This window comes from Stylophora pistillata, chromosome 5, assembly GCF_964205215.1.
Source record: "Stylophora pistillata chromosome 5, jaStyPist1.2, whole genome shotgun sequence".
Lineage (NCBI taxonomy): Eukaryota > Metazoa > Cnidaria > Anthozoa > Scleractinia > Pocilloporidae > Stylophora > Stylophora pistillata.
This window is the reverse complement of record NC_142523.1, coordinates 37,353,159-37,367,515: the sequence shown is the minus strand read 5'-3', so window position 1 is coordinate 37,367,515 and position 14,357 is coordinate 37,353,159. Positions and strand designations below refer to the sequence as shown.

Below are 14,357 nucleotides of genomic sequence, written 5' to 3'. Positions count from 1 at the left end.
GATGATTTCAAACCTGAGGTTACAAATAAATTGCCTCCATTTAATTACAAGAAAATTCTGTCATGGTATTGTTAACATCTGAACCCACAACTTTACAGTACATGTTTCAAACTATTAAGTTTTTTTTGGAGTGGGAGGAAACTACATTAAAAATTGTATGCAAAAGCAAAAGAACAAAAAACAAAACAAATTGTTGTACATCATATTGTTTGTAAATGTTATGATAAAAAAAAAAAAAACCGACTTTCCTAATTCCAATTCGATCTGGAAACAGTGGACAAGAACAGCCACGCAATGGAATGTCCATCACTAAATTTATTATTAATATTATTATTATTATGATGATGATACACATCCACACCAAACGAGGATTTTTTTTTATGTCTTTAATTTTCACAAAAAGAGGCATCCTTCATATTGCCAGGGAAATATTGCAGAAATTATAATAATTATTGTATTACCATATCTATAAAGAGTATCATCATTTACTCTTTTTTAAAAGGCACAACTTACCATTAAATAAGGCTCAGTTATGAATAAATATAATTGAAAGAAATAAATTATGGTATTCCAAAACATTTTGCCATGATCTAGCAACAAACCTTTCAGAAAAACAAACTACAGTGGACATCTTTAAAAAAAGATATAACATGGTATTTTCAGTTTCAGTATGCAATTGTTTCCTTGTTATTAGCAGTTCTGCTAAAAGCAAAAAAAAGGATTTGAGGCCTTCTCCAGCAAATATTACACCTTTCACCTTAATCAAAGAAATGGGATCTAAACACCCATCTCTATCTAGACCTTAAATTTTCCCCAAAATCTTAAGGAGATAATTTGGTTTTATTAAATAAGTTGATAAAATGTAAACTGGCCACTGCGAAGAGTTTCTAAACTGACATTTTGAGTGTTAGCCCTTTGTCTGGGAAAATGATGAAGGGCTTATGCTTGAAACATCAGTTTAGCAACTTTTTACATTGGCCAACTCAGTTGACAAAACCAAATTATCCTATTATTCTTCCCCAGCCATGCTGCAACACAGTTTCTTTAGAAACTGATACCCTTAATTTGTTTGAAAAATCTTAGTTTTGCTGATTCAATGCTTGACAAAGGGGCTGACAAAGCTTAAGCCGTGCGTACATGCAGTTATAATTACTTCATAAAAATAATATTATTTAATCAATTAATGTATGTTTTCTCTTTACCCAATTGCTATACTTTGTTTTTTTAATCTCTCACTGAGAGATTTTTTCCCTCTGACCTTTAAGAAAATTACATCAGTGACAGGGTTTCCTGGTAAAACATCTGATTAAAATAACTAATAATATTAATAGTAATAATAATAATAATATTTACTATTGATATCAATAATAATGTACTGGACTAAAATGGGGACCATTTCTCCCTCAACCAATTGTTTATAATCTACTTTAATTTATTTCATTCTGGACAAACTGAAGGAAACAAGACACTGAATGAAAAATTATTCACAGCAATGGTGTATATTTTGCTTTAAACAAGCCAACACCTTTCTTGGTACCAAGATTAATATATTCTGAAAAATATTTTGTAAAAGTTTTTTTTCTCCTTTTCTTTATCATCATCTTTTGTTTGTATGGTCCATTCTAGACTTTTCTGGTGACTATTGGGAGTGTTGCCGTATTCTGCTCGGCAAGTTTAAAATGTGTGTAAGCTATGATTCCGGCTAGGGTTGTAGCTACACCCATCATTTGGTTGGTACGGAGTGGATCATGGAATATGAAATATCCTCCCATGAGGATAATGCAGAATTTTAAATGTCCCACCATATTATATCTGTTTATTGGTAAAGAAAAAAAAATTGATGAAAAAAGAAGATTAACAGAAAAAAATTAAACAGATTCTAAATACAAATAAGAATACAAAGAAAATAATTTTCCTCAAATTCTAAGACAGTCAAATATGTAAATCAAGGTTAAATATTGAAATGTTATAAAGGATACGTCACAGGAGATGTGTTTCCTATGATCCAATAAATCGATAAATTCACACTGAAGGCCACCACACCAGACGATAATACCACCAGCTGAAAATAAACAAATGATGCAATGTCTAATATTAAGCAGAAAAGTTAATATCCACTACTTTCACCTGCACCGAGGTGAATATTTGTTTTAGTATAAACCACACAGAAACCAGGAAATTATTTGTGGTAAGAATACCTTAAAGTTGTAAAATCAATTCACCACATGGCACTTACAATTGAAGATCCAGACCAGGAAGACAGAAGTCCTTTCTCTGATGTCACTGGTTCAAAAATGAGAACAGCTACTGCTAACATGGCTGCAGATAAAGGAGCCTGGGAAGAGGATAAGAAGTGGAATAAGCAGATGAGTACTGGTGATACATAACAAGGTCTAAATTCTCCTAACAACATCACCCCTAAATCACACATAAAGGTCAGGAGAAATAGTTGAAATGATCACCAACTGAGGAGGCTGTGACTTGATTGATAAGCAAATTCTCCTTGTCAGCATCTAAAGAAACATATAGAGAACAGTATGGAGAATATGCATACTGATGTTAGAGTGTTGAGGGTTAACTGACCTGGTAATACAAGAGCTGCATAAAATTTGCTTGGAATTCCTTTTGTTTTGTTCCAACCCACTGAAAAGTAAATTGTTAAACGAATCATCAGTTATATTAAAATAGTTATACTTATTGCAATAGCATTGTTTTAGAGCAGCATACGTCATTTTGTTAAAAATTTTTAACAGATCTCACAACATTTTGTGATATTTTGAAGTCTTCAGAAAATTTTTAGGGAATATGTAGAGTCATAATGCCTTCATATGCAAAGAACACTGCCTAAGCAAATCATAATTCAGTTATTTCACAAAGCTTACCACTTGATAGACAGATGTGACTATAACACCCACACTTGCATAGAAAGTGCCAACCCAGTTGAACTTGACATCATAATATGAGTTTAAAAACACCCCGAGAATTATTGGAATCTGCAAGAAATTGCAAGTCATGCTCAAAATTAAATGGTACAAAAAACAGCTCCATACTTTTAAGCTTTTTTCCTAATCAACTAATTCAGGGGTTTTCATCACTTTTCCAATAAGTGATTTGCTAAAGCAAAGGCATAGAAAAAACCAGGAAAGATTTATTACTCGACGTTTCGGGGTCATCGTGACTCCATTATCAAGAGACTAGTTTAAAAACATGCAAATAAGGAAAGGTACAAGAATAGCATAAATTAGACTGAACGGCTTAAACAAACACCTTGGCGCGGATGGAATCCGTTTGCACGTTCAGTGTTGGCTTACGCATGCGAATATACAACATTTCATTAACAAGGCAATCAAATTTGCCGTTACATTTCGTGATGACGTTGAATTGCTCGATCAAGCGTTCAGGCATTTCACTATTGTGCTGGAGGTGGTAGTGTTTGTAGATAGAAGATGATTTCCTTGTGTGCCCTTCTACGCGCTCGTGTAAGTGACCACGAGTATAGCCCACATACCCTGCATCACACAGGTTACATTTAAATTCATAAACGACACATTGTTGGTTAACAATAGGGGGCTTAATTTCGTGTTGCTTAAGCTGTTGATCGAGCTTAGGGCTAACGAACACTGGTTGGACAGTCACGCTTAACTTCGAGCTTAGACTGTTCAGTTGTTGTTTAACATGATTAGCTGACGACTGGTCCTTGAAGGACCAGTCATCAGCTAAATGTAACCTGTGTGATGCAGGGTATGTGGGCTATACTCGTGGTCACTTACACGAGCGCGTAGAAGGGCACACAAGGAAATCATCTTCTATCTACAAACACTACCACCTCCAGCACAATAGTGAAATGCCTGAACGCTTGATCGAGCAATTCAACGTCATCACGAAATGTAACGGCAAATTTGATTGCCTTGTTAATGAAATGTTGTATATTCGCATGCGTAAGCCAACACTGAACGTGCAAACGGATTCCATCCGTGCCAAGGTGTTTGTTTAAGCCGTTCAGTCTAATTTATGCTATTCTTGTACCTTTCCTTATTTGCATGTTTTTAAACTAGTCTCTTGATAATGGAGTCACGATGACCCCGAAACGTCGAGTAATAAATCTTTCCTGGTTTTTTCCAATAAGTGGCTACCTCACCCTAACCCTAACCCTTTAAGCAAGCTCTTTGTTTAAGACACACCAGAAATCTATATTCATGGGAGATAAAAAAATACAAAAGGAGGGCTGAATGGAGGCTGTTTATTTAAGTTTCAATGGAGGCCTTTGACTGTGTTTCCAACAAATTTTGTTGCTCTTGTTGCTGATTTTCACTTTAAGCTTGAAATTGGAGAAAGGGGTCGACAGCCCCCCAGCCCTCTCACCGCCAAGGTTTACCGTGCAAGATTTTTAAGGCTTCACCCCCTTCCCTTCCCTCCCCCATGAAAAATTAGGGATTAGTCGGAAGGGATAATATCTTGATTCAGAATAAAAGCACCACTCACAACTGTTAACTTGATTTGTGTTGAATAACTCTTGTTATAAAAGAACGTATGGATTCCCACAATGGTCGGTGTAGTCAGGGCTTTGGCCAACTGATACGTTCCAACTGTGTTATTCTGAAGGCTGAGATTCGTGAACACCACAAAGCCACAAAACGCCAAGGAAAGCGGAGCCACTTTGAACACAGACAACCTCTTTGGCTGAAAAACATTGAAGAAAGCGCACAAGCGGAGACCGATATACGTGGTGGTAAAGTGGATACATGTCAGAGTCATGTTCGGGAAGCCATGGTGAACATACAGCCATTTGTTCAGGAAAACGATACAGATCGAGGAACATATATTGATGAGTAACCCTAGCGTCAGTACAGCTTTATGCATCTTCTCAGCTTGTCCTGTTCGAGCAAATTTCTGTGGTCAGATTTGTTTTAAACGCATAAATTATTAAGCAACGTTTACTCCAATATATCAGCTGTTCTTTTGTTCGTTGTAGAAGATCTCTCGAAGTACAGGCGGCTTAAACTCTCTTCATCTTTCACCAGAGACGCCAGATTATAATTTAAGCGATCCAAGGATAGGATTGTTTAAAGAAGGTCCCAGAGGAATGAAAATAGTGAATGTTTATCTTTTAGAGACTTGCTGATTTTGTTGCCGCCATCTTGGAAGGTTAATTATTACCAGTCTACCGCGATAATGAGATAGTTGCACAGGCAGCCCAAACTTTAATTTGAAGCTGTACTGTGGAACTACGTGGAGAAGTACGAAGTATGTGAAATATAATCATGGCCAGTGTTGGATTGTTCCTTCCCTATGTTTGAAATGTATATTTTTGAAAATCTTAACCTCTTACAAAGTTTTAAAAGGCACGTGCTGGCTATTGTTCTACCCTTTAGATCTTTTACTTTGCCACGTCCTCGTTGCAGTCCTTGTCGTGGTTTAGTTAAGGTCTTTAGTGGGCTAGTGACTGGAAACGAAAGAAACTGGAAACGAAAGAAACTGACAAAAAGTTGAAATATAGAGTTATTCATCCACGTAAGCTGACAGTAAATGATTGAAAAACGTTCTCTCTTTGTCAAAACAACATCAGCAAGAAAAAAAAAACAATAAACTCGATTGTCATTTCGTATTCATACTTCGATAATTTTCGGTCGGCTTCTTTAACGGCGGTAAACTATTTTTAATCGAAAATGTTTTGAAATTTTCATTTTCATTTTCATTCGTGCCACTACTGTCGCATGTGGAAAGAGTTTCGAACTACCAAAATTTTTATATGGATAATAAAGCTCTTTACTCACGCGTCACGTGAAAACAAAAAACAAGATATAAACGACGAAATACAAATCCCGGCAGAAAGCACAGTTGGATAATAAATCTTTTTATTCACGCGTCGCGTTTAAATTAAAAAAAATTTCAAGTGGATAAAAAATGCCTAATCGTTTAACCAATCACAACACGCGATACAACGAAATACAAACGAGGAAATGCATATGCATGAAGCTCTTTCTTCACGCGTTGCGTTTAGACAAAAAAATTGATTTCACGTGGACAAAAAAAAATCTAATCGTTTAACCAATCACGACACGTGTAGTGTGTATTTTTCCGGCAGGACACTCGACTCAGTTTACCAGTTTAAGTACAGGAATACTAGGACCTACAAAATTTAAGGAAAGAGCGACAAAAAACGTCTTTCGAACTTCTGCCCCGAGAATGATGGTCATCAAGTTCTTAAAAAAGGTTCCTCGATGCTCGCTGGGAATCGTGAGGCTGTCTTTCTCGTTCTTTTTGTGGTCATACCAGTATATCATGAGGCCGAATGGACCGAAGAAACCAAAAGCTGTTGAGCATAGCCATATTGAAGGTGAGAGCAGCTCCGTTTGATACATGACAAAGTGAATAAAGTCGTTTTGTGATGGCACCTCTGAGAACATCTCGTGCATCTTACAATTCTTCAATATCCGCGTCGCCCACAAACCCATCACCACACTACGTCAGTTGCCAACTAACGTTAAAGACAAGGACGAACCGAGGAACAGACAGGGAGCGATTTAAAAGATCAATTGCTCCGACTGCCAAGCCTCCTACATTGGAGAGACTGGCAGAAACCTCGCAACAAGACTGACTGAACACAGACGGGCGACGAGGAAAGGTGATGCCAACAATCACATTGCTGAACATCATCCACTTACGAACCACAATATTGACTGGGACTCTGCGCAATGCCTAACCTACAGCACTGACTATTTTCAACGACTGACTCTGGAAAGCTGGTTTACTAACTTAGAACAGACTCCCCTAAACAGGTGTCAACTACTACCGGCTCCATACAAACAACTCATTCACGACATTAACATTACTAACAAACAGAGCAGAACGACCTAACTTTACCGAAGGATCGAAACAGACCAATCACGACCGACTTACGCCACTTGAGTCTTACAGCCAATAAAATCCTGGCAAAACTAACCAATCATTTTACACGAACTGGACCAAGAGCATTCTACTGACAACAACTATTCACTTGACTCTGATGATGACTTCCGCACAGGTTGTCGAAACGTCAGTCACTACCACCGACAACAGTCCTTCTCAGGACTACATTCACCCAGACGATCACGCTACACTTTCACAAAGTCGTTTTGATCGAGGATAATAAGTTTAATTTGACATAGCTTACTCTAACTCTTCGCAATTTTTTCCTTCTCACTCCTTTGTATCTTGATGTATGCAAGTGAAAGTAAATACCTTTCCATCATGCCTTCGCGTTAACTTAACATACACTCGTTCCTTATTACTAGCTACACTCTACAGAATATATATTGACATGTATTTATATATTACATATTTACAATCACTCGCCGAAAGAGAGGAATTGTTTTTGGCGTAATTCCACACTTGCTTTCAAACTCTGTGGTAAATTCGTTTTCTTGTTTAAAACTATTCCGCTACAATTTTTCTGATGACACGAACCGAGATAAACAAGCAAAAATTTGTTTTGAAATGTGTGACGCCAAACTTAGTATCATTAGCAGCCTTTTCAGTCTGAACTCTTCAGACTGAGTTGTATTTTTTGCTCACATTCTGTGCAACATAGACAAAAGGTGAGGCAGCCATGTGCAAATTACCAGAGGGCATTTTTCTGCAACTTCAGATTACACGTGTGATATTTGTCCTTAATTTGACACGGCACCATATGATTACCTATACAAAAAAAAATATCTTTCAAAATTCACTTTTATACCCGTTGTGATTCATATGAATTATATGTTTTCTTTTGCTTTATATCGTCAGTAAAACCCCCAATACCTTGCTCAGAGGATGCAGCAGATGACAGTCTGGTGTAGGGAAAGAAAATGTAAACTCTGAAGAGGATCAAGAATTTGTAATAAATCTGTCAGCGCATTCAAATATTTTATCCTCAAAGTTGTTGATAAGGTAGAAAGATATTAAATCATCATCACTTTCAGCACAATTTTCAAAAAAAGAAACCGAGATGAGTAACTTACGCTTTCAGGACAACAGAAAGTGTCTTTCGAATTTCTTCCCTAAAAATGAAAGTTATCATTCGTCAAGTTCTTAAAATGATTCCTTGATGTTCACCGGGAATCGTGAAGCGGTTCTTCCAGTTCTTTTTGTGAATATGCCAGTACATCAAGAGGTTGAATGGTCCGATAAAACCAGGTGGGATTACAAAATGAAATGAAGGGAAAATTTTCCATTGGCTTATTCCGCATTAGAGAGTTTCCACATCAATGCCCGTTCAAAGAACGTGATAATAAAACTCTAAAGGACAAACATGTCATTCTAAACAGATTACTTTCGATCAAAATGACACCGTAAAATTTAAAACGGAACTGCCGTCACCTCTTATGGCTCCCAACTGTACAACTGTACCTGTGGAGTTACCATCAAATGTATTCTTCTTGACGGCTCAGTCTTGTTAGTCTGGGAGCAAATGTGGTCCCGTGTGAAGTTCGTGCTGAAAGCAAGCACCTAGTGTAAAAATGTTCAGTAGGACCTACTAAACATGAAAAGTTTTGGTGCCAGCTTTGCAACTTGCTCAGACCGCTTTTAAGGGGGGGGGGGGGGGTTAAATTCTGACCCATAAAATCCAGCGTGAAAACGAGGCTAATACACATAATTCCTCATAACTTTGTTAATAACAGACGAAAATACACCAAACTTGCTCACATGATTAGGCATGATCCTCCCTGTTGATTTATGCTAATTTACATAGGTCACGTGATCTTACGCGTGAAAGCGAGACGGAAACAGATGATTTGCTATAAATTTATCAAAAAATTCCTTATCATGCCAAACTTGCTCACCTTAGTCAGTTAGACATCTTGCATCGATTGGTGCCACTTTGTAGTGTCCCGTGACCCCATACATGGAAACGAGGCTGGATATATCTGGTAGCAAGGTGTAGCATGGCATTTGTCTTGCCAAATGTATTAACAACTACTAGGCAGATACATATCTAGTTATCCGAGTTCAGATATAAAAACTTCAACTAATCATTGTCCTATGACCCATAGCACAGGGACGAGACGGATAAAGGAAATACCGCCGAGGCTCCATTTGAGAATCTATCTTGTACACATAATCAATAATTTTGCCAACTTATGATACTGGTTCCATGTATCCATTTTCGCATATATATTGGAACAAGGGCAGAAAATGAAAATAGCGACTACTGCTATTTTATATATACAGTCATGAAAGTCTTACTGAATATCTATATACATTGTTCAGTTGTCCATTCCTATGGAAGTTCCTGTTCGACTTCGTCCTCATCATACTCATCATCACTCTCAGCATACTCGTTCTGGCAATCTTCAGAGCACAGACAGAGATCAGTACAGACAAGTCCGGCTTTTTGACACTGACAACGGTTGTTAGAGCAACGGGACTTGGCGCACTTGCATCGGACAAGCTGTATAATTGCCTCTGGAGCTGGTGGAAGATTTGTCATGACTGGTACCCACTTTCCATCCTCATCTTGCCATCCATAGCCTTCTGGTGAGGGCAACACCGGGTTTGCTACTTGATCGTTATTCCAAACAAGAACCGGGTAGTGCGCTCTCAGTATGGCTTGATGGAGAGCAGCTTGTGTGGGCGGCAACCTCTCAGACTCAGCTTGATTTTTCTTAAAGAGGGACCATCTGAGGGCTTTGACCGTTTCGATGTCTGTCTATGTTTGGTACATCCGACAAACCAACTGTTCCACTCCACTTCTTGTGCCGTCATCTGGCTGTTCCCCACAACCGAGGTTAAGAAGAGCTTGCAAGATAGGAGTGCTGGCGTTATCAAACTCATCCCAACAAGTGGCTATTCCCTTTCCAGAGAAACTCCCAGTAACATCTGCTCCGGTCAACGTATGAAATGCTGACAGCGCAACCGTCTTAGTGGGCCCAAGGGCGTCTGCGATTGACTTCAAGTTGATAACTCTACGACTACTGCCGGTCCCAGTAACAAAGCAAGAGTTCGAGCACAAATCTGGATACCGTTGGAGAGCCAAAACAAGAACATCAGCGTCAGGAGAATATATAGAGAGTTGGGTAGCACCTTGAGCAGAGTCGAATTTAACGCTACGGTCGAATTTAATGCAGACGAATTTATGCAGACGAATTTAATTCAAGGTCCCACAAGCAATTAAATTCGACGATAGCGCGACGTCTAAAACGAATTAGACTCGTCTGGTAAATTAAATTCGTCCTTGACGTTTTATCCGTCTTGGTAGGACGGATAAAAAATCGATAACGCGTCTTCAGTTTTAACGTCGCACTAGCATCGCGTCGAATGAAATGCATACATTTTCTTAATGTATTTCAACCGCGCCATGTTTGTTTCAAAGTGACACCTCTGACCAGAGGCACTGCATTTGGGAAGAGAATTATCGTATTGATTTCGACGCATAAAACCACGCCACGATTTACGTCGACGGAACGACGAATTTAATAGAATTAAATTGAATTAAGTTTGTCTGAATTAAATTCGACTGTAGCGCGACTTATAAACTAGGCCTGTACTTATGATAATTTTCTTAGTAAGGTTGCGTGTTTGTCTCATGGACGTCTCAGCGCAGATTTTCACAGCCTTTTTCATCTCCGTGATTCATCCCAATTTCATTTAAAGATGATGCTTTCCCTTCCTCTGACATTATATCATTATAATATGAAAAAAAAAAAAAACTACTCCAGAGATGCTCTTCAATTTGTCGCGAGAACGGTTATTTTCTACGGTTTCTTTCATTTTTTAAATCGTGGCTGAAGAATTCCATTTTATTTTTAATTAAACACTTACAGATTTTCACCCAATAAGATTTGTTTTCATCTCTTTGGTAGACGCGAGCACAGGCCCTCTCAAGCATTTCGCTTTTTTGAAATTCTTTTAACAGTACCACGAACAAAAGGAAAGTATTTTGCCGCTGAGAATATTAAATCAAGTTTTATATGGCAGAAATTCAATTCATGCAATTGTATTATTCAATACATTATTGACTCTTGTCGTATTTACATTCCGTTACGCTCTTATAGGATTGGGCCGGGAAACTCTGAGATTCAGTACTCGTTGTGGTTTGACCGAAAAAATATGAATTAATGTATGCATGTGTAAGTAACTTACCTTTTCACCATGTCTTTGCGTTAACTTGACGTACACCCGTTCTTTATTACAATCGTTAGAATATATATGAATATGCATTTATATAATAGATATTTTACAATCATTCGCCGAAATAGAGGAATTGGTTTTGGTATAATACTTCACTTGCTTTCAAATTCTGTGGTAAATTCGTTTTGTCGTTTTAGACCATTTTGCTACAATCTTAAAGTGATAAGCAGCCAGTTAACAGGTTTGTTTAATTTCATCAGCAATAAATTTCTTTTGAAATGTACTACGCAAAACTCAATATCATTAACAGCCTTTTTCTGTACTCTTCAGAATGAGTTGTATTTTTTGCTCACATTCTGCGCAACATAGACAAAACGTAAGACAACCATGTGAAAACTATCAGAGGGCATTTTTCTGCAACTTCAGAGAACACGCGTGATATTTATCCTTAATTTCACTCGGCTCCATACGATTACCTATACAAATAAAAAATGTCTTTTAAAATTCACTTTTATACCCGTTGTGACTCATATGATTTATATGTTTTCTTTTGCTTTATATTATTATTGTCCGTAAAACCCCCAATACCTTGCTCGGAGGATACAGCAAGTGACGGTCTGGTGTAGGAAAAGAAAATGTAAACTCTGAAGAGGATCAAGAATTTGTAATAAATCTGTTAGCACATGCAAATATTTTATCCTCAAAGTTGTTGATAACGTAGAAAAATATTAGGGCATCATCACTTTCAGCACGATTTACAAAAAAAAGAAAAAACGGGATGGGTAAACTTTTGCTTTCAGCCAAACGCAGTTTTAAAAATAGACTGAATCGGTGCGGCGACCATAATTGGCAAAGTAGTCCGACATCCGTAACTAAACTTACTTTGCGGCAATTTTTTATGGGACGACAAACTGTCTTTCGAATTTCTGCCCTAGGAATGAAGTTTATCATTCGTCAAGTTGTTAAAATGATACCTCGATGTTCACCGGGAATCATGAGGCTGTGCTTCTCGTTCTTTTCGTGTATTCTAAGATTAAAATAAAATTATCGTGATAGCAAAATTCATCTGTTGTCGGTTTAAAGTTGGTATCCGGAAACTGAAGGTCAAACCCTATTTGACCCTACTTCCGCCTTTCAGCAAGTGTCCGCAAGCAGCACGCGACCCTGACTCATAAACAAAACAATGAAACTTCTAGAATCTACAGAAATAAATGAATGTTTTACTTAATGAGTTTTTTTTAGAGCGCTCCCGAATAAAAAGCCTTATCCGTGCTTGCTGTTTTTTTTTGTTTTTTTTTTTAATTTTTATGCTTGTTGAATGACCGTCCCGTATTTGTCTCATGGACATCTCAGTGCAATGTTTCGCAACCTTTTTCATCTCGATCCGTGATTCATCCCGATTTCATTCAAAGATAATGCTTTTCCTTCCTCTGAAATTGTATCATTATAATATGAAAGAAAAAAACATAAATGCTCTTCAATTTGTAGGGAGAACGGTTATTTTCTACGGTTTCTTTAATTTTTTTTAAATCGTGGCTCAAGAATTCCATTTTATTTATATTTGAATACTCACTGATTTTCATTCAATAAGATTTGTATTCATGTCTTTGGTAGACGCGGTCGAACACAGGCCTTCTCAAGCATTTAGCCTTTTCGAAATTCTTTGATTTTAACAGTACCACGAACAAGAGCAAAGTATTTTGTCGCTGAAAATATTAAATCAAGAAACTATTTAGAATTAGGGAAGAATGCTAGTTTTACATGGCAGTATTCAATTCATGTAATTGTATTTTTCAAGACATTATAAACTCTTGTCTTATTTGCATTCCGTTACGATCTCAGAGGAATGACAAGCTCTGAGACTAAGTACTCGTTGTTTGACCGATAAAATATAATTTAATGTATGCATGTGTAAGCAAATACCTTCCATCATGTTTTCGCGTTAACTTAACGAACACCCGTTCTTTATTACAATCGTTAGAGTATATATGAACATGCATTTATATAACAGATATTTTATCATCATTCGCTGAAAGAGAGGAATTGTTTTTGGTACTTGCTTTCAAATTCTGTGGTAAATTTGTTTTGTTGTTTTAAACCGTTCTGCTACAATTCTTCTGATTACTCGTATCGAGATAAGCAGCCAGTTAACAGGTTTGTTTAATTTAATCAGCAAAAATTTGTTTTGAAATGTGTGACGCCAAACTTAGTATCATTAGCAGCCTTTTCAGTCTGTGCTCTTCAGACTGAGACGTATGTTTTTTTCTCACATTCTGTGCAACATAGACGAAAGGTGAGGTAGCCATGTGTAAACTACTAAAGGGCAATTTTCTGCACTAACGTCAGAGAACACGCGTGACTTCATTCTAAATTGGCTCGGAAAAATTGCGCTCCCGAGTAAAAGTCTTGTCCGTGCCTGCTGTTTTTTTTTTTTTTTTTTTTTTTTTTTTTTTTTTTTTTTTTCTTTTTGTTTTTAAATTTTTACGCTTGTGAACCCATCTGCTTGTATTGTGAGTGAAGAAAGGATCGGTACACAAATCATCTCTTATGACATGGAAACGCATACCGGAAGTCAATTTGCAAGACACTGAAAATATACTGCAAGTATAAAGTACTAACTGTCTGTGAAAGGGGGTTGAAGATGTTATCGAATCGAAAGACTCGTCACAGCAAATGATGACACGTCATACCGGATGTCGATTTGCAAGACACTTAGAAAATATTTGACAAGTGTCTGTGACGAAAAAATGAAGATCGTCGAATCCGTCGAGGATTCGACTCGAATCGTGGCTCAAGAATTCCATTTTATTTTTATTCAAATACTCACTGATTTTCCCCTAGTAAGATTTGTATTCATGTCTTTGGTCGACGTGAACACTGGCTTTTTAAAGCATTTAGCTTTTTGCTTTTTTGAAATTCTTTTAACAGTACCACAAACAAGAGCGAAGTATTTTGTCGCTGAAAAGATTAATTCCAGAAACTCTTTAAAATTTATGGAAAGTACCAGTTTTATATGGCAGAAATTCGATTCGTGCAATTGTTTTATTCAAGACGTTATTAACTCTTGTCTTATTTGAATTACGTTATGATCTCAGAGGACTGGAAAGCTCTGGTATTAAGTACTCTTGTGGTTTGACCTTAAAAAGTCGAACTTTAGAGCTAAAACTAGACTTAATTACTAATTCAATGAGACGTTACCGTACCGACTCTTTGTTGGATAACCAACCAATCACAACACGTGTAGCTTGTGCTGCTGGTCCGCTTTG

At 37.3% G+C, this 14,357-nt stretch overlaps 1 protein-coding gene across 1 annotated transcript; it reads right to left on the bottom strand.

Moving 5' to 3' along the window:
- Positions 1–19: 19 nt before the first annotated feature.
- Positions 20–5,295, bottom strand: LOC111342297 (solute carrier family 35 member E3). The gene is made up of 6 exons (XM_022949361.2): positions 4,483–5,295; positions 2,883–2,993; positions 2,584–2,643; positions 2,237–2,335; positions 1,980–2,062; positions 20–1,812 (listed from the first exon to the last, which is right to left on the bottom strand). Exons 1-6 carry the CDS (start codon positions 4,858–4,860, stop codon positions 1,623–1,625), a joined length of 921 nt encoding a protein of 306 aa, XP_022805096.1. The 5' UTR covers positions 4,861–5,295; the 3' UTR covers positions 20–1,622.
- Positions 5,296–14,357: the final 9,062 nt, after the last annotated feature.